The sequence below is a fragment of the Bos indicus genome, chromosome 11 (assembly GCF_029378745.1).
Source record: "Bos indicus isolate NIAB-ARS_2022 breed Sahiwal x Tharparkar chromosome 11, NIAB-ARS_B.indTharparkar_mat_pri_1.0, whole genome shotgun sequence".
In the NCBI taxonomy this organism is placed as follows: Eukaryota; Metazoa; Chordata; class Mammalia; order Artiodactyla; family Bovidae; genus Bos; species Bos indicus.
This window is the reverse complement of record NC_091770.1, coordinates 36,701,468-36,726,793: the sequence shown is the minus strand read 5'-3', so window position 1 is coordinate 36,726,793 and position 25,326 is coordinate 36,701,468. Positions and strand designations below refer to the sequence as shown.

Here is a 25,326-nt window from a genome sequence, read left to right as displayed (position 1 = left end):
AATCCTCTTAGTTATGGGTATCAGAGGCTGGACTCTTGGAGTATCCAAGACCTTCATATTTTTGGAGGTATAGTTGATATAAAATACTATATAAGTTTTAGGTGTACAACATAGTGATTCACAATTTTTAAAGGTTGTATTTGATGTATAGCTTTTATAAAATGTTGGTTATATTCCCTGTGTTGTATAATATACGCTTGTAGCTTACTTATTTTATACATAGTGGTTTGTACCTCTTAACCTCCTGCCACTATCTTTCCCCTCCCCACTTCCCTGTCCTCACTGTTAATCACTGGTTTGTTCTCTATAGCTATGCGTCTGATTTTCTTTGTTGTTATACTCACTAGTTTATTTTTCTGATTACACGTTTAAGTGATAACATACAGTATTTGTCTTTCTCTGTCTGACTTATTTCACTAAGCATAATACCCTCTGGGTTCATCCATGTTATTGCAGATGGCAAAATTTCATTCTCTAATGGTTGAGGGGTGTGTGTGTGTGTGTGTGTGTGTATAGCATCTATGTTATCCATCTATTGATGGACACTTTGGATTGCTTACATATTTTGGCTATTGTAAATAATGCTGCTTGAACATTGGGGTGCATGTATCTTTTTGAATTAGTGTTTTTGTTTATTTTGCAGAGAGACCTTTGTGTTTGATTGAGCAAGAAAGGTTTTTTGTTTTAATCAGACCATATATTTTTCCTTGGGTGTTATTTCAGCTGTCTCTTAGCTTCGGACTTCACACTCTCAGGAGGAATGAATCTTTGTCTTAGCACTGGCTCCATGTGCCTCACAGCCCCACAGTTTTGATCCTTTGGTCTAAATAGTGTATTCTTTTACCACAAACCATCTTCATTTCTGCTTTACTCTGTTTAGTGGATGAAGTTATACTTATGTGGTTATACTCCTCTTCCTTTGGGGAGAAGGAATTTATTTTCACCTTTGTCTGTGGGTTAGAAGGAAACTGTTGCTGCATTTCTGGCACCCCACACTCCACTTGCTTTCATTGCCCTGGAGAACAAACTTGCTCAGCAGACTGTCAGGACAGGACCTTGACCGGGACAGTTTTACTAGAGGGCGTGTTCACTGGATTAAAGGTCCGTGCTCGGGGTGGCACCTGCCCCTGCCCTCTCTTGTACTTCCTGTCTCCAGGAATTGGACCAACGAGACATGGTCGGTCTTAGCTGGCCTGGCCACCACAACCCTCCGTCTTCTACCTGTAGCTGGATGGACCTGACGCAGCAGTCATCCATGACCATGCAGCTATCTGGAGAGGACACAGAATTCAAGGGAGAGGGCATTGGAAGTAAGAGGGCTGACTTTGGCTTCCTGCTCTAAATGATTTTCTGTGATCCAGCTTTTACTTGTAATCCACTTTTAGGTCCTTGTCCAGTTAATAAAATCAGTATTTTGTTTGCTCTTTGGCTGTGGTTTCTTGGCTGCATGCTCCTTCAGCAGAGAATTGCAGAAATGAGACCAAAGCCACATGCAAAACCAAATTGTCAACACCATTCTCCATCCAGTACAGCCTACTTCGCAGAACCCTTTTAGACAGCATTGTAAGGATCTTTTTCTCAAACTGGGTCTTTTTACAGCACTGAGGTACATAGCCTGTTCTAATCCCTTCCCATTCATGTTGTTGACAAAGGAGAGAGTGCTGTCCTGGGGTTATGGGGACGGCTGAACACACGACCCTGGACACGGGACAGGACACATGAGACTGGCAGCAGTTTATTAGCCACATACGCTGGACTTTGCGCCATGCAGGACCGATGGGAACAGAGTGGACAACCAGAGGCTGTGGGAGGCAGGCCTTCAGTGTCAAAAGAATGAGATCACCCCTGGTTTCCACTGGAGGATGAGGCTGGCTGGTTTGAATAATTTTGCAGGCTGGCAGGGAACTGAAACTTGTTACTCAGGGATAAGCAAGAAGTGCATCTGGTCTCTTGTAAGGAGGGTTGTTTTTCTACATGACCCTTTTCCTGGGAGCAGACTAGCAAAGAGAACTTAAGATTTATAGGCTATTTTGAGACCCTCCTGATTTCATCAGATGTCAAGGAAGCACATAACATCGGGCCTTAATTCTAGGATTTACACCACAAAGACTATAGTACTATAACATTACTAATTACCTCAGAATTTCACTCTAGATGTGTGTTTGTAAATATCTTGTTTCCTATTGAAATTGTGAGCTACTCAGGGACAATCAGCATTTCAAAAACAGTTCAGGTTATGATTTTGGGGAAAAAAATATTTGCATTAAAATGGTCTTTTGTCACATCTCAAAGTGCTATTTTCAAATTTAGTCACACAAATACCATTTAATACACCCAAGCTTTGTCTTTAGCATGGTTAGATTTTTTTAATGTAGCAAAACTTTTAGTAGTGAGGGATATGCTGTGTAACTTAGACTTGTTTCTGTTAAGAGTTTGAACTCAGGCTGGCAACAATGCTCACATATACACAGATTACTGAATTAAAGACATGTGATATGCCATGGATTGACAGCTCTAATCATTTAGTTACCCACGTTTGCTGACATTTCAGAAAAGTTAATGGGTTTTTTCCCACTCTCTTTTCAAACAATGGGCGAAACAATAAAATGAATGGGACATTAACATTCTTTTAAAAATCAGAGTTAAGCTACAGCCTAAACACCAGAATGCTGATGTCTCAAATGTATTATTCAGACAGCATACTGTAGGCATGAATGGGGCCCATTAAGAGGTCTTATTGTTGCTAAATTGAAGTAGATTGGTTTGAAGAAGGGAATGTAAGGAGGTCATAGATTGGAAGAATTTATAGTATATTCCCTCAACTTTCTAAAAACATCCAATATTAAATCAAGTATTAATTTTATTCATCTCAATTTAGGTCCATTAAACTAATTTTATTTTCTATGATTATGAAAGTATTTATTAAAGTTTATACAACCTAAGTACAAATTCTTCGCCTTTTAGTTATGATATACAATTAGACAAATGACTGGAAGTTTCAACATTTAATTGATTTTTATATTGTCAAAGAAATCCATGATGTCTCTGAGATAGAACATCTTTTCTTATATTTCTTACAAATAATCCTATTGAGATCCATCACAGTACAAACAAAATATTATTAAAGAAGCTACTGATTTCACTTTAACGTGAAAACTTAAAACTGAACTCCTTTAATTAAAAAGAGATTTCTGTTGCTAAACTCTGTTGGCATAGAAATTTCTACCCAGAGATTAAACACTACTTTTAGAGATTAAGTGCTAATTCAGTTTTTAAAGCATTAGAGTTTAATTCTAAAAACTTTCTAGTGAAATCACTGCTTATCAGTCCAAATTAGGTATTAGGAATTTAATGCATACATTTTTAAATGGATGTTTTCATATTATAAAAGGAATGCATACTTATTCTAGAAAAATTTGATGGACATATATATAAATAAAAATCTTACAAGCTGGAGTCAACCACTGTCCAGTTTCAGTGGATTTGTTTCCATTTTCCCCCATCAGTCTCGGGCTGTGCTGTCCAATGTGGCAGCCGCTAGCTGCGTGTAACCTAGCCTCCCTGAGCCCCATTCTCTCTCTCTGCTCTTTAGCAAGGCATCCAGGTGCTGTTTGAATTCCCTCTCTGCTCCTGCAGTCTGGAAATCACCTGTAGGCAGAAATTGTGGCAGTTTTAGGACTAACTTCATTTGCTCCTCTTTTTCTCAAGGATCACAGTCGTATGCTGCCTCTTGTCCACTGTCTGACAACAGTTTGTCCAGTGTTCTGGTTGTTTACAAGGGAAGATTAAGTCCATAGGTTTTGTCACTTTATTCTATGTGTCTATTACAATTGGCATATGTTTGGCTTATGTGAGGACTTTTAATAAAGGAATTTAACCTATTTTTTATATATTATCATGAATATATGGTGGCATGAGTGATAAAGAATCTGCCTGCCAGTGCAGGAGACATAGGAGTTTAATCCCTGGATCAGGAAGATCCCCTGGTGTAGGAAATGGCAACCCACCCCAGTATTCTTGTTTGGAAAGTCCCATGGACAGAGGAGCTAGGCATACTAAATCCATGAGGTTGCAAAGAGTCGGACATGACTGAGCACACACACACACACGTCGTGAATATGCAGTCTTAAAATCGTCATCTTAGTTTAAGCCCTGGGAGGAATATTTCTTTTCTTATATTTAATTCAACAAGTACTATTAAGTGCTTACTATGGCCATTCATTATTGTAGATGCTGCAGATAAGGAGATAAAGTAGGGTACAAACTTACACAAATTCCTGCCTTAATGTAACTTACACTGTGGTGAAAGAAAATAAGTATTAATAAAATATGGAATAGTAATTAGTTAGATGGTAAAAAGCACTATGAAGATAGTAAAGAAGAGCATTAGATAAGGAGTTCGGGGAGTGAGTATTTGACAGTTTAGGGAAGGGAAGGGAAAGATTCACTGATAAAGTGACATTTACCCAGAGAGCAGAAGTAAGTGATGTCTGTGGATGTCTGGGAGAAGAACATTCAGTTCAGAGGAGACAGTAAGTAGAAAGACCTGGGGGCAGAGGGTGCCTGGGCGTTCAAGGAACAGCACAGAATTCCATATGGCTAAAGCAAGGAAACATGGGAGAGAGTAGCACGAGGTAAGGTCAGCCGAACAAGGCGAGGCTGGATTATTTAGGGCCCAGGAATGATTTTGGTTTTTACTGAGGGTAAAGTAGATTACTGTCAGAGAGTTTCGAGCTGAGAAGTGACATGATCTGATTTCCATTTTAATAGTATATCTCAGTGTTGTGTTGAGTTTGGACAGAAGAAGGGAAAAGGTGAAGCAGGAAGTTCAAGGAAGAGGCTACAATATGGTGACTGAGATCAAGGGTATTGCCTTAGAGTTAGAGATACTTGGATTTGAGCTTAAATTGTTAAACTTTTTACTATGTAAAATGTAAACAAAAGGAGAGGGAATGGTCTGAGGATCTCCTATGACTCACTAAAGAGGAACTAAAGAGCCTTTTGATGAAGGTGAAAGAGGAGAGAGGGAAAAGCTGGTTTAAATCTCAGCATTCAAAAAATGAAGATCATGGCATCTGGTTCCATCACTTCATGGCAAATGGATAGGGAAAAAAATGGAAACAGTGACAGATTTTATTTTTATGGGCTTCAAAATCACTGCAGATGGTGACTGCAGTCATAAAATGAAAAGATGCTTGCTCCTTGGAAGAAAAGCTATGACAAACCTAGACAGCACGTTAAAAAGCAGAGACATCACTTTGCCAACAAAGGTCCGTATAGTTAAGGCTATGGTTTTTCCAGTAGTCATGTAGAGATGTGAGAGCTGGACCGTAAAGAAGGCTGAGCACTGAAGAATTGATGCTTTTGAACTGTGGTGCTGAAGACTCTTGAGAGACCCTTGGGCAGTAGGAAGATCAAACCAGTCAATCGTAAAGGAAATCAGTCCTGAATATTCATTGGAAGGACTGATGCTGAAGCTGAAGCGCCAATATTTTGGCTACCTGATGTAAAGAGCCAACTCATTGGAAAAGACCCTGATACTGGGAGAGATTGAAAGCCAGAGAAGGGAGTGACAGAGGATGAGATAGTTGGATGGCATCACTGACTCAATGGACATGAGTTTGAGCGAACTCTGGGCGAAGGTGAAGGACGGGCAATTTTGGTGTGCTGCAGCCCACGGCATTGCAGAGTTGGACATGACTTAGCGACTGAACAACAATGACCCATTTTAGTGGTTGTCAACTCATGTTTAATCTTGTTTTACCTATAGCTCAATCCACTTCCTGGTCCGTCCTTCCTCCCGCTGGATTATTTTTAGGTAGATGATGGACATTTGAAGACAACAACAGAAAGAAGCTGATGATTTTTTTTTTTTTTTTTTTTTGCCCTGAGTTTTTACCTTTAAGCATCTCAAAATAAAGTGTTACCACCATCTACAAAGGTGTAGAGTTTGTAGGAGGAGCCATCGGCTAAGGTGGAATAAGTCGATGGGAGAAGTAAATTTGGAACTCAGTTTGGGACATCAAAATTTGAAATGCCTAATAGAAGTCCAGTCGGAACTGTCGAGTAGGCTCTTGGTTAGATGAACCCTAAGTTGCGAGAATAAGCCTGGGTGTGACATGTCAGTTTTGTAGTTTTCAACATGTACATAATACTTGAATTTATGAGACTGGGTGATATTGCCAAAATGATAAGTACAGATTCAGAGGAGGAGATGTCCAGGGCCTGAGTTCTCAGATTCTCCAAAGTTAAGAGATTGAAGAAATGAGGAAGAATCACACAAAAGAAGACTGAAAGGGTGTGAATACTGAGGTAAAAGGAAAGTCAAGTCAGTGTGTGATGTCCAGGAAGCCAAGTGAAAACAAGTGCTGATAGTTAAAGAGGAAGACAGAGAACTGACCAGTGGGGTTAGAAACTCTGAAATGAAGTCATGAGGAATGTTGGTTGACAGGATGGGGAACCTGGTGGAAACAGATTCAAGAATGGCAGGATTGGATTACAGCAGGTATAGACACTGATTTTCCGGGGGGTTGTCTGTAAATGGAAGAGGTATGTGATTGTAATTCCAAGAGTCAAGAGAGGGAGAAATGACAGCACTGTGTGTCAACTGCTGGGAAAGATACATTCAGTGGGAAACAAAAACTGATGATGCGAAAGTGAGAAGGGCAGGGACAGCATCCTTGAGGTTATGGCATCCAGGTGTCCAGACAGTTCACCTGTGGTAACAGGAAGGAAACTAGAAGTACTTGGGCACTAACGTGAGTAGGTAAGTAAATGCGTAGGTAAGTAGGTAAGTCAAGTGGTAGAAGCTTGTGGAAGTTCTCTTCTGCTGGAAACAGAAATCAAAACCAAGGCTGAGTAAGGAGTGTATGGACAGGTTGTCTAGGAGGGTGGGAGAGTGAATGGATTAGAGACACAGAACAGGTACTGGGCAGCAAATAGGTCCTTTCTGAAGTGAATACTAGAGGGTTTTTCTTAATAATTTTTTACCCAGGCTTTATGTATGGGGCCTCTTTTCAGTAAATTTTGCTTAAAACCTAAGTTGTTCTTAACAGTTTAACTTTATACTGTATAGTTTATAGTTATATATGATAACCCAAGAAAGTTTTCTTCTATCATAACTGATTTTTCCTTTTGTTTCAATTATTCTGGCTTTTTCCCCATGAATTTCTATCATTGACTTTTTGATGGGCTCATTGACCTGCTCTCTTTTTTCTATATTAATAATTTGATTTTTCACATTTTCATCTCTTTTTCCTGATGAACTTTCTAGATTTATTCTCTAGACCAGCGGTTCCTAAAACTGCCAGCTTATCAAAATCACCCGGGTACATTTTTAAACATGCAGATTCAGGGACAAAACCCATAGAAGTCCTAAGTAATTCTGACAAGCAGCCAGGTTTGACGGACACAGGTCTATATCACTATTGAACTTCGCCAGTTACTAATTCCAGGATGTATTACAATTCTCCTGTTCCTTTTTGGGTTTCCTATAGTCTGTTCATGGCTTAGTGTGTGAGTATATGTGTGTTGCTGCCTTTCTTTGGAATATAATTTTTATATTCGATCAGTCGTGTCCAACTCTTTGCGACCCCATGGACTATACAGTCCCTGGAATTCTTCAGGCTGGAGTACTGGAGTGGGTAGCCTTTCCCTTCTCCAAGGGATCTTCCCAACCCAGGGATCGAACCCAGGTCTCCTGCATTGCAGGCGGATTCTTTACCAGCTGAGCCACAAAGGAAGCCCAAGAATACTGGAGTGGGCAGCCTATCCCTTCTCAAGCGGTCAGATTCCTGACCCAGGAATTGAACCGGGTCTCCTGCATTGCAGGTGGAGTCTTTACCAACTGAGTTATCAGGGAAGCCCTTAGATTCAACTAATTTTCCTTAATCCATATCTTTTATTTTAATTTGAACATATTCTCCCCAATGGCTCCCTGCTCCTCTTGCAAAGATCAACATTCATTATATCCTGTTGAGGACATATGCAGATGTTTCCTTAAATTTTATTTTTTCCTATAGTAACACTGAGATAGGTACTTCCTCTGACTCTAAAGACTGTTATTCCATTTACCTTGGCTATAGTGCTTTTTTGAATTTCAAGGCTGACTTTTTTCCCCATTTATTCATCTTTGAATGAAAAGAGTTTGGTTATACACTGGCATTTGCCAGAAGATGGAGTGAATCCCTCTTGGGTCTAAAACCTGAGAATGGTTGATCTGCCCTAATCCAGTATTTTATTGTTTTGCTAAGAGATTTTTCAGAAACTTTAAATTAAAAAAAAATGATGAGATACATCATAGATACAGGATATATAAAATCATGTATAAAGTCTGAATAATAATAAAAGGAGCCCTTGTAAGGTTACCTTTCCTTGGCTTCCTTGCTTCAAGTAAAGGGACTACCCAGTTAGCTACTACCTGTTCCTTCTCTCCTATGTGTGCTATGATTTAGTTTTGTTATCCTAAATAATGGAGAAGGAATAGTGGTTGGGATGAGAGAAGGGAGAGAGGGGTGCATTCTTTTTTTGCTACCCTGGAAAATAATACCTGAGCAGAAGGATTTCTGTGTCATCTTTTTCTGATTGGTGTAGATGTTGTATCTTGGAAATAATTGTACATACCATCTACCACTTTATACCAATTTCCTGGCTAAATATTGCAGGCATGATTCTTCTTAATCCAGATTCATATGCACTGAATTCAGTGGAAATTCGGCCTTAATGCAAATGATCGAATGACTGACTCTGATCCTGCTCTTTAGAATAGTTTTGAAACAGATACTCCATTTCCAATACGATGAATTTCATGCATCTTTTCCTTCTCTATGTGTCCTCTAGTATTAAAAAAAAAAAAAACTAGAAGGAAAAACAAAAAGATGCCACAATTAGAAACTTGTGTTCACTGATTCTTGCATAGTTCATGGTGGCAATATGGAAAATAAAACTAATGAAAGAAAAAGGTAGTTTGAGGATGAAATAAGTATCTTGGGCATTCAACCAAGAATGTTTATCCTCCTTTCAGCAGAGGAGAAGTTGTAAGTCTTGCTCTCTAGAAGGGGCAAGAACCTACCTTATAGAAAAATCTGCTAGTGAGATCACAGAGTAACTAGACTTTTTAATGCTAAAATTTTAAATTTTTATCAGACTTTGGTTTTATTAGAAACCAAAGAAAAGGCAAATTACCTTTTATACATAATTCCAAGTGTTAGCTTGACATCTCCAAGATATCCTTATAAAGTTCGTCCAGTACAGTTCAGTTCAGTTCAGTCCCTCAGTCGTGTCCGACTCTTTGCGACCCCATGAATCGCTGCACGCCGGGCCTCCCTGTCCATCACCAACTCCCAGAGTTCACTCAAACTCATGTCCATCGAGTCGGTGATGCCATCCAGCCATCTCATCCTCTGTCGTCCCCTTCTCCTCCTGCCCCCAACCCCTCCCAGCATCAGAGTCTTTTCCAATGAGTCAACTCTTCACATGAGGTGGCCAAAGTACTGGAGTTTCAGCCTCAGCATCAGTCTTTCCAACGAACAACCAGAACTAATCTCCTTTAGAATGGACTGGTTGGATCTCTTTGCAGTCCAAGGGACTCTCAAGAGTCTTCTCCAACACCACAGTTCAAAAGCATCAATTCTTCGGCACTCAGCTTTCTTCACAGTCCAACTCTCACATCCATACATGACCACTGGAAAAACCATAGCCTTGACTAGACGAACCTTTGTTGGCAAAGTAATGTCTCTGCTTTTGAATATGCTATCTAGATTGCTCATAACTTTCCTTCCAAGGAGTAAGCATCTTTTAATTTCATGGCTGCAATCACCATCTGAAGTGATTTTGGAGCCCAAAAAAGTAAAGTCTGACACTGTTTCCATTGTTTCCCCATCTATTTTCCATGAAGCGATGGGACCAGATGCCATGATCTTCGTTTTCTGAATGTTGAGCTTTAAGCCAACTTTTTCACTCTCCTCTTTCACTTTCATCAAGAGGCTTTTGAGTTCCTCTTCACTTTCTGCCATAAGGGTGGTGTCATCTGCATATCTGAGATTATTGATATTTCTCCCGGCAATCTTGATTCCAGCGTGTGCTTCTTCCAGCCCAGCGTTTCTCATGATGTACTCTGCATAGAAGTTAAATAATCAGGGTGACAATATACAGCCTTTATGTACTACTTTTCCTGTTTGGAACCAGTCTGTTGTCCGTGTCCAGTTCTAACTGTTGCTTCCTGACCTGCATATAGGTTTCTCAAGAGGCAGGTCAGGTGGTCTGGTATGCCCATCTTTTTCAAAATTTTCCACAGTGTATTGTGATCCACACAGTCAAAGGCTTTGACATAGTCAATAAAGCAGAAATAGATGTTTTTCTGGAACTCTCTTGCTTTTTCAATGATCCAGTGGATGTTGGCAATTTGATCTCTGGTTCCTCTGCCTTTTCTAAAACCAGCTTGAACACCTGGAAGTTCACGGTTCATGTATTGCTGAAGCCTGGCTTGGAGAATTTTGAGCATTACTTTACTAGCATGTGAGATGTGTACAATTGTGCGGTAGTTTGAGCATTCTTTGTCATTGCCTTTCTTTGGGATTACATTAAGCCACTAATTATATTTTTGTATTTCCTCTTGCATCTTTTTTTATTTTGGCAACACCAAAATAGAAAAGACAACAGAACATTAATTTCAGAAATATTTTAACTACTTTGGACCTTTATGGAGGCCCCTATGAAAATTAAAAATTTATTTCTAGTACTCACTCGTCACAATAGTGAAAATGTCTGCAGGTCAAGTACACCTACCACACTGACATGACAAGAGTGATCAAGAGAATGGGCAATGCATTTGAGTTTGGCACTTATAAAGATTTAGAAAAGACCCAAGGTACTAGATTTGGTGTCTTTGTTGTTTCTTTGTTTGAGGCAGAATTAATCTCAAACTATGTCTTCTGGAGAATCCTAATATAGGAAAGAAAGTAGAGTAGGGCTGCTCTTCTTGGAGCTCTCAGCTGTCCGGCTTCCTCATTCCCCTTCAGTAGCTTTCCTTCCACCTCCTGGGAGGTCTCTGTCTTAATGGGAATCCTGGGAGAAGTCCCAGTTCAGTCCAACTTCTTGATTTTGTGATTGAGGGCACCTAGGCATACAGTTAATCCCTGGGTGGGCTGAGCCCAGAATGCAGGTCTCCTGATTCCTAGACCAGAATACTCTCTACCATACCATGGTGCCTATTTTCAGTTCCTGAAATGAGTTCCAGACATGAAAATCTTGTCCTCTACTATATGAAAAATATTTCCAAATACAAGCTAATTTTTAAAAATGGATTGTTTGTTGTCTATATGAGTTTAGAGACATGTGCTTCTGAAAGATCCCTTTGATAGAGTTGAAAATGTTTCATTGTAAAAATGGTGACCACCTTCCAGCAAAGTCAAACTACTGAGGGTTGTTGCCATATCCACACCCATCGCTTAGTTTCCCCTTTTAGTGCTCTTTGTTACCACAAGTGCCTACTTTTGAAGCACGAGCCTTCTTCAGGCTGCAAGGAATTCCCCTTTACCTAGAGATTCCCAGTCTTTGATGAAACTTGAATTGCTTTTTCTCAAGCTTAGAAGCCTAATAGCTTTCCTAGTAGAAGAATCTCCCGTTTCTACCACACCCTTATTGCTTCTGTGTGCCCAATTTGCTAAAGGATCCATCTTTCACATCTTCCCTGGTAGCTTAGCTGGTAAAGAATCTGCCCGCAATGCGGGAGACCTGGGTTTGATCCTCGGGTTGGGAAGATCCCCTGGAGAAGAGAAAGGCTACCACTCCAGTATTCTGGCCTGGAGAAATCAATGGCCAGTATAGTCCATGGGGTTGCAGAGACGGACAGCACTGAGCGACTTCGCTTTTCAGTTTCCAGTCAAGAGCTTTACTTTTCAGATTACCTTTTAAAAAAGGCATTTTTATATAAATATAAAACATAGTTACCTGCTTTAACAAATCATATTCCCCTAATTCCAGTGTGTTGCTTCTTGAGGAGGGTATTGGCATGTGGAGTGTAGAGACTCCCAGGTGACAGTCACTGGAGTAGAAACTCATCTTTTGCTTAGTTGTTTTATTCTTCCTTTAAAAAAAAAAATCCCCAATTTTGGAAAAATTAAAGCTATCAAGGTTTGTTATGAAACAAAATATATGTTTAATATGATAAATTATATAACATATTAAGATAAAATATGGTATGTAAATGTAAAAGTTCCTGCATGAGTTCAGTATGAAATTTGCCATATTAACTTCACTGTTAGGATGTGCTGTCTGGTCTCGATAACACATTTTTAAAATTGCTTTACCTTTTTTCTCTTTCTATCTACTCATAACCACCCATTTTTAATCATTGTCTACAACATTTTTCATCCAGTAATAGAACTTAGTTCTGTATTAATCATTAAGCAGCCTTGACTAATGTGATTCACTTTGTGCAGTCAGAAGATTGTGCTAGCAGAGTGTGATTTTCTTAGGAAGAGAGCAGGGAAGGGAACTACCAGAGGAAATCAGGGTAATAAAAAGTGACATATTGGTGTCACTTCTGAGATTGCATTTTTCTAAAAGCATTTAGCCTTTCTATGTGTAAAGAGATACAGATTTCATTTTCAACTTGACTGTAAGAGATGTCTGTTTTACTTTAAGTCAAATTGAGCCCACTTCAAGCCCCATTCTGGCTGGGAGGTGGGAAGTTGAATCTTTCATCCTCAAAAGGATCATGTAATAAAGAGTCTAAAGTAAACAGAACGTTGAGGAAAGACTTCTCTGGTCTCTTGTCCATACCAGTTCCATGACTGCTTTCCAGGCCACCGTATTCACTTGTAGCCAGGATGTCTTGCAGCACCTGTGGGGTAGCAATCTTGCTAGGGCTGGGAGCCCCTGCGCCTTGCATCCAGCTTCTCTGCGTGGACCATAGCTATTCTCTTCTCGGTTTTGGCCATCCCCTCAGAGGTGCTATTGGGGAGATAGAGGAAGGTCTCCATCTCTTGGGAAATCCATTGCCTTTAAAGTCTTGGACCATCTCCTTGTCCCCTTTGCTTTTGGCACTTCTGCTTTTCTTGTACCTGCTAAAAGGGTAGTGTTTGTCTTTTTCCTCAACTCACAACATAATGCCCCCTTTAAAATGAAATCTTGGAAGAAAAGTTGTCTTCAGGGGATCTGGCACCAAAACCCTTCTTGAGACAAAGGAACTCAATGACTTGTCTACCTTCCTTGAACCAGGAGTAGCGAAATAGAGCAAAACCCAAGTGAATAACACAACAGAGTATCCTCTACATGATGAGGATATTAAAATAATAGGAAAGCTCTTTATTCCTTTAAGGGTATTTAGAAAGTTAAAAAAAATCTTTGTCATTCTCTAATGGCATGTTCTCTTATGTACACTTGATATTGGTATTATCATTAAATTAATCATTGTGAGTGAACAAAGGCAGCCCATGCTTCATCTCCTTAATTATAACCTTGCAGCGGATAGAGAAGAGTGGCCTGAAGTCTTTCTCTATGCCATGGAGTGTAGCAATAGAATTTTGCTCCATAGATAGAAGAATGGCTTCTAGTCTGCATTCCCAAGGCATTTGAAATTATTGGACAATTGCAGGTGACAAGATCCAGGAGGCAAAGTGAGACCAAGCGTTCAGGGCTCCACAGAACCCCATTTTTAGTCATAATGGTTGCCCTTTTCCACTTGCTCTATGTATTAAATTCCATGTAAATTGGTTTAATGGATTCCATTGTTACAAAAAATTGGAAATCACTGAAGAAATATGTGAATATGTGTGTTAATCGCTCAGTCATGTCAGATTCTGTGACCCCATGGGCTGTAGCCCGTCAGGCTGCTCTATGGGATTCTCCAAGCGAGAATACTGGAGTGGGTAGCCATGCCCTTCTCCGGGGGATCTTCTTTACCCAGGGATTGAACCAGGTCTCCTGCACTGCAGGCGGATTCTTCACCATCTGAGCCACTAGGGAAGGCCCTATGTAAGTATATATTGTACCTACAACATTTGAAATTCCCCAGTATTTGAGTTAAAGGTCTCCATTTCTCCAGAGTATAATTCTGTGGTGTAGAAATAAAACTTTCCGTTAAAATACTATGTGGCTTAATTATCATCTGTATGTGAGAATCCCCAGATGACAGGCCAAATTTCGGGGATGTGCTGTGCTGTGCTAAATCGCTTTAGCGGTGTCCCACTCTGTGTGACCCCATGGACTGTGGCCCACCAGGCTCCTCTGTCCACGGGACTCTCCAGACAAGAATACTGGAGTGGGTTGCCATGCTCTCCCTCCTCCAGGGGATCTTCCCAACTCAGGGATTGAACCCACATTTCTTAAAGTCTCCTGCATTGGCAGGCGGGTTCTTTACCACCAGTGCCACCTGGGAAGTCCCCAAATTTGGGGGAACAGTGTGATTTATTTAGACTCTCAGTCCCTTTTCTGGTTCATAGGGCATCCATTATGGGTAGTTGCAGATATAAACCTTGCTGCTTGCTGTATATTACCATTGTCATTTCTTCACTCCTCTGTTCACCATACAGAAGAATACGGTTCCTAGAAAGCATTAAGTAGCTCCGATAGAAGTACTGAATCATGTTCTCATTCAACCAGAGTTTTTAAAGTTAACTCTTTATTGATTTTAAGGCTATGCTGATCATCATATACGTTTATATCAAACTACTGGTTATTTTGCTGTTGTTAAACAAAGTACTCAACTTTAACAACAAATTATTTTTCAGAGGTTTTAGAACTCAATTCAGATAATACCCCAAAATAATTTTTAAGTGGTTAACTTATTATTTTATGTCCAGCCAAATAACATGTATGTCATAATATTCATTAGAATTAAAGATTCCATGAGACAAGTTTAAATAAAATATTCATATTAAGTATTTTGTAATGACATTTAAAATTTTAGAATGCTAAATTTGGCTTGTTAAAAACATTGTTGAGTAAAACTATTTCATTGGCAACCATTTTTAGTAACATAATGTTGCAGCTTTTGGAACAGAAAGTTTCTTTTTTTATCCTATTCTGCTACTGTCACTCTAGTATGCAGACTTAAGAATACAGTCTATTCTATTGTACAGTATAAGCATTATAATTTTAATTTAACTCCTATTAGTATCGAATATTAAAACTAGAGTATTCAAGTTTAGAGATGGTTTTTTCATTGGAAAAGTTCGTGCGGTCAATGCGAGAACTAGGACTTCCAACCTTGCTCAGCCAGGACTTCCTACAAAAAATAAATAAATAAAAATTAGCATTTTAGTGTATATGGACTAGCTGAAATGATCCCACAATGACGGTGATCCCACATAAACAATGGGAGTGTATGTTTAATAAGCAACTTTTGCATGTAATATAAAAGATATACATGACATCTCTCTCTCAAAGTTGTTCAGTCATGTCTGACTCTTTGTGACCCCATGGACTGTAGCCCACTTGGCTCCTTTGTCCTTGGAATTCTCCTAGTAAGAATACTGGAGTGGGTAGCCATCCCTCCTCCATGGGATCTTCCCAACCCAGGGATGGAACCTGGGTCTCTCACATATACATATATATATGTATAATTATATACACAATATACATTTTATATCAAAATATCATAGAGTTTAACATATAATCAAATGTGGGCAAAGAAGAGCTAATGACCAATTAAGCATAGTCAGCTCCTGATGATTTCATTGTGGAGTAATTTCCCTCCTTTTAAAATATCCAAGGTCATTATTACTGAGCTGTTATATGCGGCAACATAAAAATATTTTTTATAAAGAATAAAACAATTCACCATGGGTTTTTCTTACTACCCAGCACGTGGTAGATTATATATGCAGGATGAGAGAGAGAATAAAAAATGAATGTGATTTTTCTGTAAATATTTGAACAAAATTAGATGAACATCTTTTCTTAAACCATTTTGAATATATATACATATATATATGCAGGATGAGAGCAAGAGAATAAAAAATGTGATTTTTCTGTAAATATTTGAACAAAATTAGACGAACATCTTATCTATTCAAAAACCATTTCATATCACATATTAGCAAAGTAACTGCATTAAAGAGACAAATGTTCTGAAATTTCCTTTGCTTATATAGTACAATATTTTTTCTTAATTTAGTAGTGATATTGTTTGTCTAATTTATACATTTGAGTACTTACCTGAGATGCTTCATATAAAATAAGATTACTGTAATATTGTTGACACCTTAGATATTTTAAGGATATTCAAGAATCTTTCTACCTATTAATAATTAGTTGGGATGAAAATTAAGTGGGACTACAGGTTAATAATAAGCATTTTTGTACAGTTGATAGCTGTTATCCCAGTTGTTGTAGAAACAGTAAGTTTCCTCATATCCCCAAAGGCCTTTGAGGCTGTGAAACTAGTGGTGTGTATAGCTATGCAGTATTGTATGTAACAATCTCAATAACCTTGAATTAAAAATACTTCCTAAGCTACAGTTGTCTGATTAGCTGAAAATTACTCTTAACAGGCTGGAGACGAATTCCAGTGATTCAGATTGCCCTATGCTATTTAGGTATTTTTATCTTTTGGGCTGTACTGGGTTTCCATTGCTGCACGGGCTTTTTTCCAGCTGCAGGGAAAGGGGGCTACTCTCTAGTTGCGGTGCGCTTGCTTCTCACTGCGGTGGCTCCTCTTGTTGCAGAGATGGGCTCTAGGATGCGCGGGCTTCAGTACTGTGGCTCTAGAGCACAGGCTCAGTAGCTGGAGCACACAAGCTTAGGTGCTCCGCAGCATGTGGGATCTTCCTGGACCAGGGATCAAACCTGTGTCTTCTGCATTGGCAGGTGGATTCTTTACCACTGAGCCACCAGGGAAGCTTGCCCTTTTGCTGCTTAACTCTTCAATTACTATTGGAGTATAGTTGATTTACAATATTAGTTTCAAGTGTACAACACAGTGACTCAATGTTTTTATAGACTAAAGTTTATTATAAAATATTGGCTATGTTCCCTGTACTGTAGATTAAATCCTTGTATCTTATTTATTTTACAAATAGCAGTTTGTTGTGACCCTCTTTTTGGTTCTTACTGTGACAGTTTTTCTGGGTAAGGTGAATGTTTACTTCTTTTTCAGAAGATAAGCCATCACCACATTTTCTTTTCTTCAACTCATTTAATTGAAATCTCAAAAATCAAAATTGCACATGTTGAAAAATAAAGTTTAGTTATTATGAAAAGGGCCGATGGCTTCAATTTTCCAAAATTTCCTTGAAATCCTCTAGAACAGAAAGACCAGTAACAATAAAAAGCTAACATTAATGAAGCACTGCCTGTTTGCTCAGCACTGTGCTGAATTCTTTACTGTTTCCTTTAACCCACACATTAACTCTATAAGCTGTAGTCCATTTTCCCTATTAAGTTATTGATAAGGAAAGAGACACAGAGAGTTAAGTAACTTGCTCAGAGTAGGAGCCGTGTTAGTGTTGACAAGGGATCAGATTCTGGATATATTGACTGTGAAGGTATAGTCAATAGATTTGCTGACACACTGAATGTGGGTACCAGAAAAAGAAGACTGAAGGATGACACTTGGGTTATTGGTTTGAAAAGCTACTAGAATAGGATTGTCATGTACTGAAATGGAGAGACTGTGAGAAGGGTAGATTGGGGGGAAAGGTGAGAAGTTCAGTTTTAGAATGTTAAATCTGAGATGTCTATTAAACATCTGAATAAGATGCTGAGTAGGCAGCTGGACCCTGAATCTGGCTGCAGAGATAAAATTTGAATTTGTCTGCAGATAGACAGCACTGAAAGCCATAAGAATGGATGAGATCACCAAGAAAAGGAATGTAGATAGAAAAAGAAAGAGGCCCACAAAGTATACCATAGGGCATCCCAATGTTAAGAGCTCAAGAAGAAGAACCAGCAAAGGAAAAGAAAGAATCCAGTGAGGCAGGAGAAAAACTGGGAGAGCAGCTGTGTCCTGGGAGTCAAATGAAGCCCTCAGGGAGCAGGAGAGATCAGTCTGGGCAATGATTCTGGCAGGTTAAGTGAGGTGAGAACTGAGAGTTGACTATTGTGTCTAGCAACATGCAGGTCACTGATGACCTTGACGAGAACAGTTTTCATGGCGTGAAAGCCAGATCTGAATGGACTCAGTAGAGAATAAGAAAGGAACTGGAACCAGCGTGTGTGTGTGTATGAGACAGAGAGAAGTGGAGGGGCCCTCTATGCCATGGCTCCACACACGCCATTCATGTTGCCTGACCTGCCTACTTACCTAGGAGTGTTCCAGTCGTCTGTTCCTTGGAAAGATGTGCTCTTTATGTGCTGCTCTTGCCCTTGATAGGGGTGGCTCAGATCTGTAAATGGCAGAGGTGTTTTTCTAGACAAAAAATAACCAGTCATAAATTTTTATCTAATTAGTGAGGATGAGATTGGAATGTCATAGTTTTGCAATCCCCCTTAATGTGAAAAGGAACCACATAGTCCAACAGTACCCATTAATTCATTTCAATAAATAACACTGCATGAAAGGTATATTCTAGATACTGGGATGCATACGTAGATATTTAAAATGGGGTTCTTTCCTCAACCTACCTTACATCTAAAGCAATTAGAGGAATAAGAACAAACAAAACCCAAAGTTAATAGAAGGAAAGAAAACATAAAAATCAGAGCAGAAATAAGTGAAATAGAGACAAAACAGCAGAAAAGATCAATGAAGCTAAAAGCTGGTTCTCTGGAGGAAAAAAAACAACCCAATAAAAAAAAAATATTCAGAAGACCTACATTTTCTCCAGAGAAGACATACAGGTGGCCAAGAGGCATATGAAAAGATGTTCAACATTTCTAGTTATTAGAGAAAGGCAAATAAAAATTACAATGAGATATTATCTTATACCAGTCAGAATGGCCATCATCAAAATGTCTACAAACAATAAATGCTGGAGAGGGTATAAGGAAAAGGGAACCCTCCTGCACTGTCGGTGGGAATGTAAATTGGAAGGAATGATGCTAAAGCTGAAACTCCAGTACTTTGGTCACCTCATGCGAAGAGTTGACTCACTGGAAAAGACTCTGATGCTGGGAGGGATTGGGGGCAAGAGGAGAAGGGGACGACAGAGGATGAGATGGCTGGATGGCATCACTGACTCGATGGATGTGAGTCTGAGTAAACTCTGGGAGTTGGTGATGGACAGGGAGGCCTGGCGTGCTGTGATTCATGGGGTTGCAGAGTCGGACATGACTGAGCGACTGAACTGACTGACTGACTATGGAAGTTCCTTAAAAAAGTAAAAATAGAGCTACCATGCTGTGCTTAGTTACTCAGTCACGTCTGACTCTTTGGGACCCCATGGACTGTAGCCCACCAGGCTCCTCTGTCCATGGGATTCTCCAGGAAAGAATATTGGAGTGGGTTGCCATGCCCTCCTCCAGAGGATCTTCCCAACCCAGGGATTGAACCCATGTCTTCCACATTGTAGGCGGATTCTTTACTGTCTGAACCACCAGGGAAGCCGTATGACACATCAATCCCACTCTTGGTCGTATATCAGAGAAAACAATGGTTTGAAAGTATATATGCACCTGTGTTCATTGCACAGTGTTGTCTACAAGAGCCAAGACACCCTAAATGTCAAGCAACCCTGAATGTCCACTGACAGATGAGTGGTATTCCATGTCATGTGTGTGCATCCTCCACACGTGGTTGTACTTTCGTGTACTTTACAGTACTTTGGCTGTGCCACATGAGGAGCTTCCTAATGAAGACCTGACGGAATTGGAAGCCCAGAGAAAGGACAAAGAGGCACAAGGAAGAAGTAACTGAAGAATCAAAGAGACTGAGGGTGCAGTCCAGTGCTTTCATGTCATCCATGGCAGGAAAAGAAGAGCTACTACCCAGACACCACTGGTTGTTTCTTCAAGAGGACATGTAGAATTGAATCCAGCAAGGAACCAGAACCTGTGCCATCAGCATCAGGTATGAGTGACACTGCAGCTTGCCCTCCAGCTTCTAGTGCTGATGACCCTTCAGCTCTACCATCTCCCACCTCCTCTCTCTCCTCCAATCAGTAACTCTTCTTGCCTGTTCACTTGATGCCAGCCCCTGGATGCCAGCTGTTGTACCGTATTACTGTATTTTTCAAGATGCTGTACTGTTAAGATTTAAAAAATTTTTTGTGTTTTATATGTATTATTTGTGTGAAAATTATAGTACAGCATTATATAGCCGATTGTGTTAGTTGGGTAGGCTGTCTTTGTTGGACTTCCGAACAAACTGGACTTACAAATGCCCTCTCGGAATGGAACTCACTCATAGGTAGGGGAAAGTGAAGTCCCTCAGTTGTGTCCAACTCTTTGTGACCCCATGGACTATAGAGTCCATGGAATTCTCCTGGCCAGAGTACTGGAGTGGGTAGCCATTCCCTTCTCTAGGTCTCCCACATTGCGGGTGGATTCTTTACCAGTTGAGCCACCAGGGAAGCCCAGGTAGGGGATCTACTATAATACTATTTCCAGCAACATGGATGGACCTAGAGATTGTTATTCTAAGTGAAAAACAGATGTCATATGATATTGCTTACATGTGGAATCTAAAAAAAAATGATACAAATGAACTTATTTACAAAACAGAAACAGACTCACAGACTTACAGAATGATTTATGATTACCAAAGGGGGACTGTTGGAGGGAGGTAAAGTAAGGAGTTTGGGACTGACATATAAACACTGCTATATTTAAAATAGATAACCAACAAGGATTTACTGTATAGCACAGGGAACTCTGCTCAGTATTCTGTAATAACCTAAATGGGGAAAGAATTTGAAAAAGAATAGATACATTTACATGAATAACTGAATCACTTTGCTGTATACCTGAAACTAACACTGTTAATCAACTATAGTCCAATATAAAATGAAAAATAATTTTTAAAAGTTATATATATTAAAATTATTCAGTATTGACTTTACTTTTCATGAATATTTATGAATAAAGGTGAAGTATTAAAAATGAATAAAGCAAGCAAATTCAATAATTGAATAATTTTTATTTATTTCTCACAAAGAACTGAGTGACTTGACCTCCCCTTTCAAAGATGCAATCTGCTGATCAATGTTTCTCAACTCAGGTCTCCCACATTGCAGGCAGACTCTTTACTCTCTGAGCCACCAGGGAATCCCCCAAAATCTTCATGATACAGTGTTATCTATAATGACTCTTTGCGACCCCGTGGACCCATTGAATTCTCTAGGCCAGAATACTGGAGTGGGTAGACTTTCCCTTCCCCAGGGGATCCTCCCAATCCAGGAATCAAACTGGAGTCTCCTGCATTGCAGGCAAATTCTTTGCCAACTGAACTATCAGGAAAGCCCTTATTTCTCATAAAGCAAGACAAAAAAGAAATCTTTGTAGACTGCTTTTAAAAACACACTTGGAAACCAATTATAGTAAATTAAACCAAATTATGTTTTTATAAAATATGTTCTCTTGACTGATGCTCTTGCATTACTTTGAAAAATTATTAAACTTCAAGAGTCCTGTATAAAAAAATAACTGTTTTGTCTACTTTTGTTCAAGTGTTTATGTTCCTCATTAAAATTTTGTTTGCTTCAATTCATACCCTGTATATTTCTTGGTAAGTTTATACTTAGATATGTACTGTTGTTTTGCTGTTTTGAACAAGATGCTTTTTAATTATCATATTTTTAAACTGGTACATACAGAAACTAGTGATCTCTCATGTTGTAATCAGATACCTTACTGAACTTCCTTGGTGATATAATAGTTTTTTCCTTTTCTTTGGAATGCCTAGGTTAACCACCCCATGCATTTTTAAATTCATTCTGTCAACTTTTAACACATTGACAGGATAATTTCAAATTGCTCTTTATTTTAGTCTCTCTAGCCACATTTTGGTGGCTCAGATGGTAAAGAATCTGCCTGCAATGCAGGAGACACAGATTCAATCCCTCAGTTGGGAAGATCCCCTGGAGAAGAGAATGGCAGCCCACTCCAGTATTCTTGCCTGGAGAATTCCATGGACAGAGGAGCCTGGTGGGCTACAGCCCATGTGTCGTAAAGAGCTGGACACAACTGAACAACTCACACTTTCACTTTTTTTTTTAAAGCCATATTTTGGCTATTTACATGCCATTCAGAGAACTGCTACAGAGAAAAACTGAATTATGAACAGTGCACCCAGCCAAGAGGCCAGCAAGATCATAATATACTAATACATGCTCTAATTCCAGCATATTTTACCTATCAGTTTTGTAGACTACATAAATACTGAATGGATGGTTGGATGTCTGGGTGAGTTATGCTTGCTTGAAAGAGATTGAAGTCCATTATTTCTGCTGTAAATCTGAGTTGGCTTTGTATGCATATATCTTTCAGATATTTTTGTTTAAGCAACATGATCCACTGGCAGGCTTTAAAAAAACAAAACAAAATGAAAGAAAGGATGTAAACTGGAAAATTCTATTGATAAAAGTCATGTTACTTGAAAACCATGTCCTCTCTTCACTCTAATACAAGTAAGTGCCTCATATAGAGATTTTGAAAATGAAACTCATTTTTGTGAAGTTTAATTCTCGTCCCCAAATCGAGGAAATAATAGAAGGAATTTTATTATGGATACACTTTCTTACATGGTTGATGAGAACCATACACAGTTGTGAAAACAATTTTTTATGAAATAGCAAAGGACGAGGATCTTGTACATATTACATTTAAGTGTTCTGCAGGCCATCTTTGCATTAAAAAGAAATTAATAAAACACAATGCTGATAAATATTAAATGACCAAGGAAAAATCTATTCGTTTAATAAATTAAGAATGCTGTGTTTTTCTGTTCCTGTTCAGAGAGTCGCCAACTCTCAGTCCCCTCCAGGTTTCCACAGCCTTGTCTCTAATTCGTGGGTGCAGATGGCACACACTTAGCCATCAAGTACAGTAAGTGCCACATATTTATGGCCTTGGCAGCCAGCAAAGAGGCCAGCTGTGGCCTTCTAAAATGCACTTAGGTGTCTGCCCTCCCAGAGACCTTTCTTTGATGGTCTGTAGCTAAAAAGGGCCCCACTCCCATGCTGTTGTGAGCATCACGGGAATTAGCACATTCTATAATTGCTATGTTTATATGTTTATGTATTCACTACCTGCCTCCTCCGCAGTAGAATGCAAATTCTAGGAAGGGAGGATTCCCACCCTCTAGCAGGATGCCCAATGAGAGTGGGCCCTCAATATGTATTTACTGAATGAATTGAGTCTCTGTCACCTTTCTGCCCTCCTCAGGTCTGCCTTCCATGCATGAGAGGAAGGGGCATTCCTAGGGTCTGTGGACTCCACACACAGAAAGGAACCTTGAGCATGACCTATTAACGCTTTGATTTTTATCTCACACAAAACAAAACCCTCGTGTATTTTTTTAAAAACTCTTTGAAAGGTAAAGACATAGTTGCTTTTATTACAGAAAGTGAATAAATATTTTGCCTGTGGCCGTCTCCTATGAAATAACTCAAATAATGACGATATTCAGTCTCTTAAAGGAAGTTAGAGGCCTATGAAAGTGAAGTCGCTCAGTCGTGTCCGACTCTTTGCAGCCCCATGGACTCTAGCCTACCAGGCTCCTCTGTCCATAGAATTTTCCAGGCAAGAGCACTGGAGTGGGTTGCCATTTCCTTCTCCAGGGGATCTTCCCAACCCAGGGATCGAACCCGGGTCTCCCACATTGCTGGCAGACACTTTACCATCTGAGCCACCTAGGAACTGACCTAATAACCTGAATATAAGCCTGTGAACAAAGTTTATTCGTGCAATCTGTCCATGTATTTTTGCCAGTCCCTAAATTTTACGGTATTTCTTGTGACTGTGAGTTTACTCACTATATAAATAAACATAGTCACTGAACTTCACTCAGAGTTCACTGACCTTCACTCAAACTCTGAGTGAAGTCAGTTACTATTTGAACACCACAGGAGGGCCAAGTCCATCCTGCAAACCCACTCACGTAACATGCCACCACATTAGTCAGATTCAGCGCACAGCTGGTTGTATATGCTCATACATACTGTGATGATCCTTAGACATTTTCTTTATATCCCAAGTATGTAGACACCTACTATTTATGTGCTGTATTAATTTTAAAAATTTATGCTTCTTTTAAAAAAAAAAAAAAAAGAATCTTCCCAACATAATCTTGCCCCAAAGCTTAATGCTTATAGCAGGAATGAAGTGCTTCTTTGAACAAGGGAACAGTTGGGGTGGGGGTGGGTGGTGCAGAACCCCGCCCCTCACCCCAGGCCTTTTTTTCCACCAACTGCACCTCAGGCACCGCTGGGAAATCCTAAGAGCTCTGAAGAGTACCGTTTGAAAACTTCCCTATCAACCTATCACTGAGCAAGGATACAGAAGCATGGCATGGAGGGAACTCCATCACAGGTAGAGGTGGAAATCAACAGAGGACCATCTGTTCTGCAACTCAAGCCAGTTAGTGCTTCCTGCAAAACATAGTAAGCTTCTGGGGTGGTGGGGGAAAAAGTCCCATCTAACAAATATCCTCTGAAACAAAGAGGTGAATGATCAATAAAGCATTAGAAAGCCAATACTATTAATAATTCATAGCAGTTCTATTTCCTAGGACTAAAGTGGGGCAGCATAATCCTTTCGCATATCTCTGCAGCACCAATATAAAATGTAGACCATAGCAAGAAAGCAGACAGTAGGAAAAGACAGCTAATGAATTAAAAGCTAACGTGATACATGCTGGAAAATATTGAGTTGTCTGCTCATTTGAAGCTTTCAAACTAACATTAATAATGGAAAGACAGCATATAATATTTTTGCTATTCTCCTTATTTAGCAAGTTTCATTATTCAGTTACATGTGGACAAATACTACATATTTATTATCAATACAAGCATTTTGAAGGCATTTTGATATAATGTCTAGAGTTTCTGTTAGGTATTAGTTAGTTCAGTGATTATCAGGGGAATCCTAGAATATCCATAATTAAGCTGAGACCAGATTCTTCATCTTTAAAACAGGATAATACCACTTCTCTGCTAGTGAAAGGATTAAAGAGAATGTATATAAATTGCCTAAGGCAATGTCTGACACCCGGCAGGCCTTTAAGAGCAGTTATGTTACTGTTCTCTGCCTTTGCTAAAGACCATGGACAGCCTGCTTGGCAAACTGTGACCCTCCAGGGCACACACTGCAGTGCAGCTCCACTAGTAAAAACTCTTGTTCTTGGTGGAGCTGCTTCTCAGCTGCAGTGGGAGATGGCATGTCACTCAACCTCCTCATTTTGAGGAGAGTCTGCAAGAACTACCCAATATGAGCTATGCCCAGGAC

General features: G+C 39.5%; 1 protein-coding gene across 5 annotated transcripts in view; it reads right to left on the bottom strand.

The window, feature by feature from the left end:
• Nucleotides 1-14,605: 14,605 nt before the first annotated feature.
• ACYP2 (acylphosphatase 2) overlaps nt 14,606-25,326 on the bottom strand; it is a 179,633-nt gene continuing 168,912 nt past the window's right edge. For 2 of the 5 annotated variants that reach the window (XM_070798661.1, XM_019970143.2), the window contains 2 exons: nt 18,248-18,352; nt 14,606-15,229 (listed from right to left, as the gene is read on the bottom strand). In XM_070798661.1, the coding sequence (XP_070654762.1) occupies nt 18,248-18,352 (105 nt within the window). In that variant the 3' untranslated portion in view covers nt 14,606-15,229. The remainder of the gene's footprint in view (nt 15,230-18,247; nt 18,353-25,326) is intronic. The other 3 variants (XM_070798663.1, XM_019970144.2, XM_019970145.2) reach the window with 2 other exon arrangements.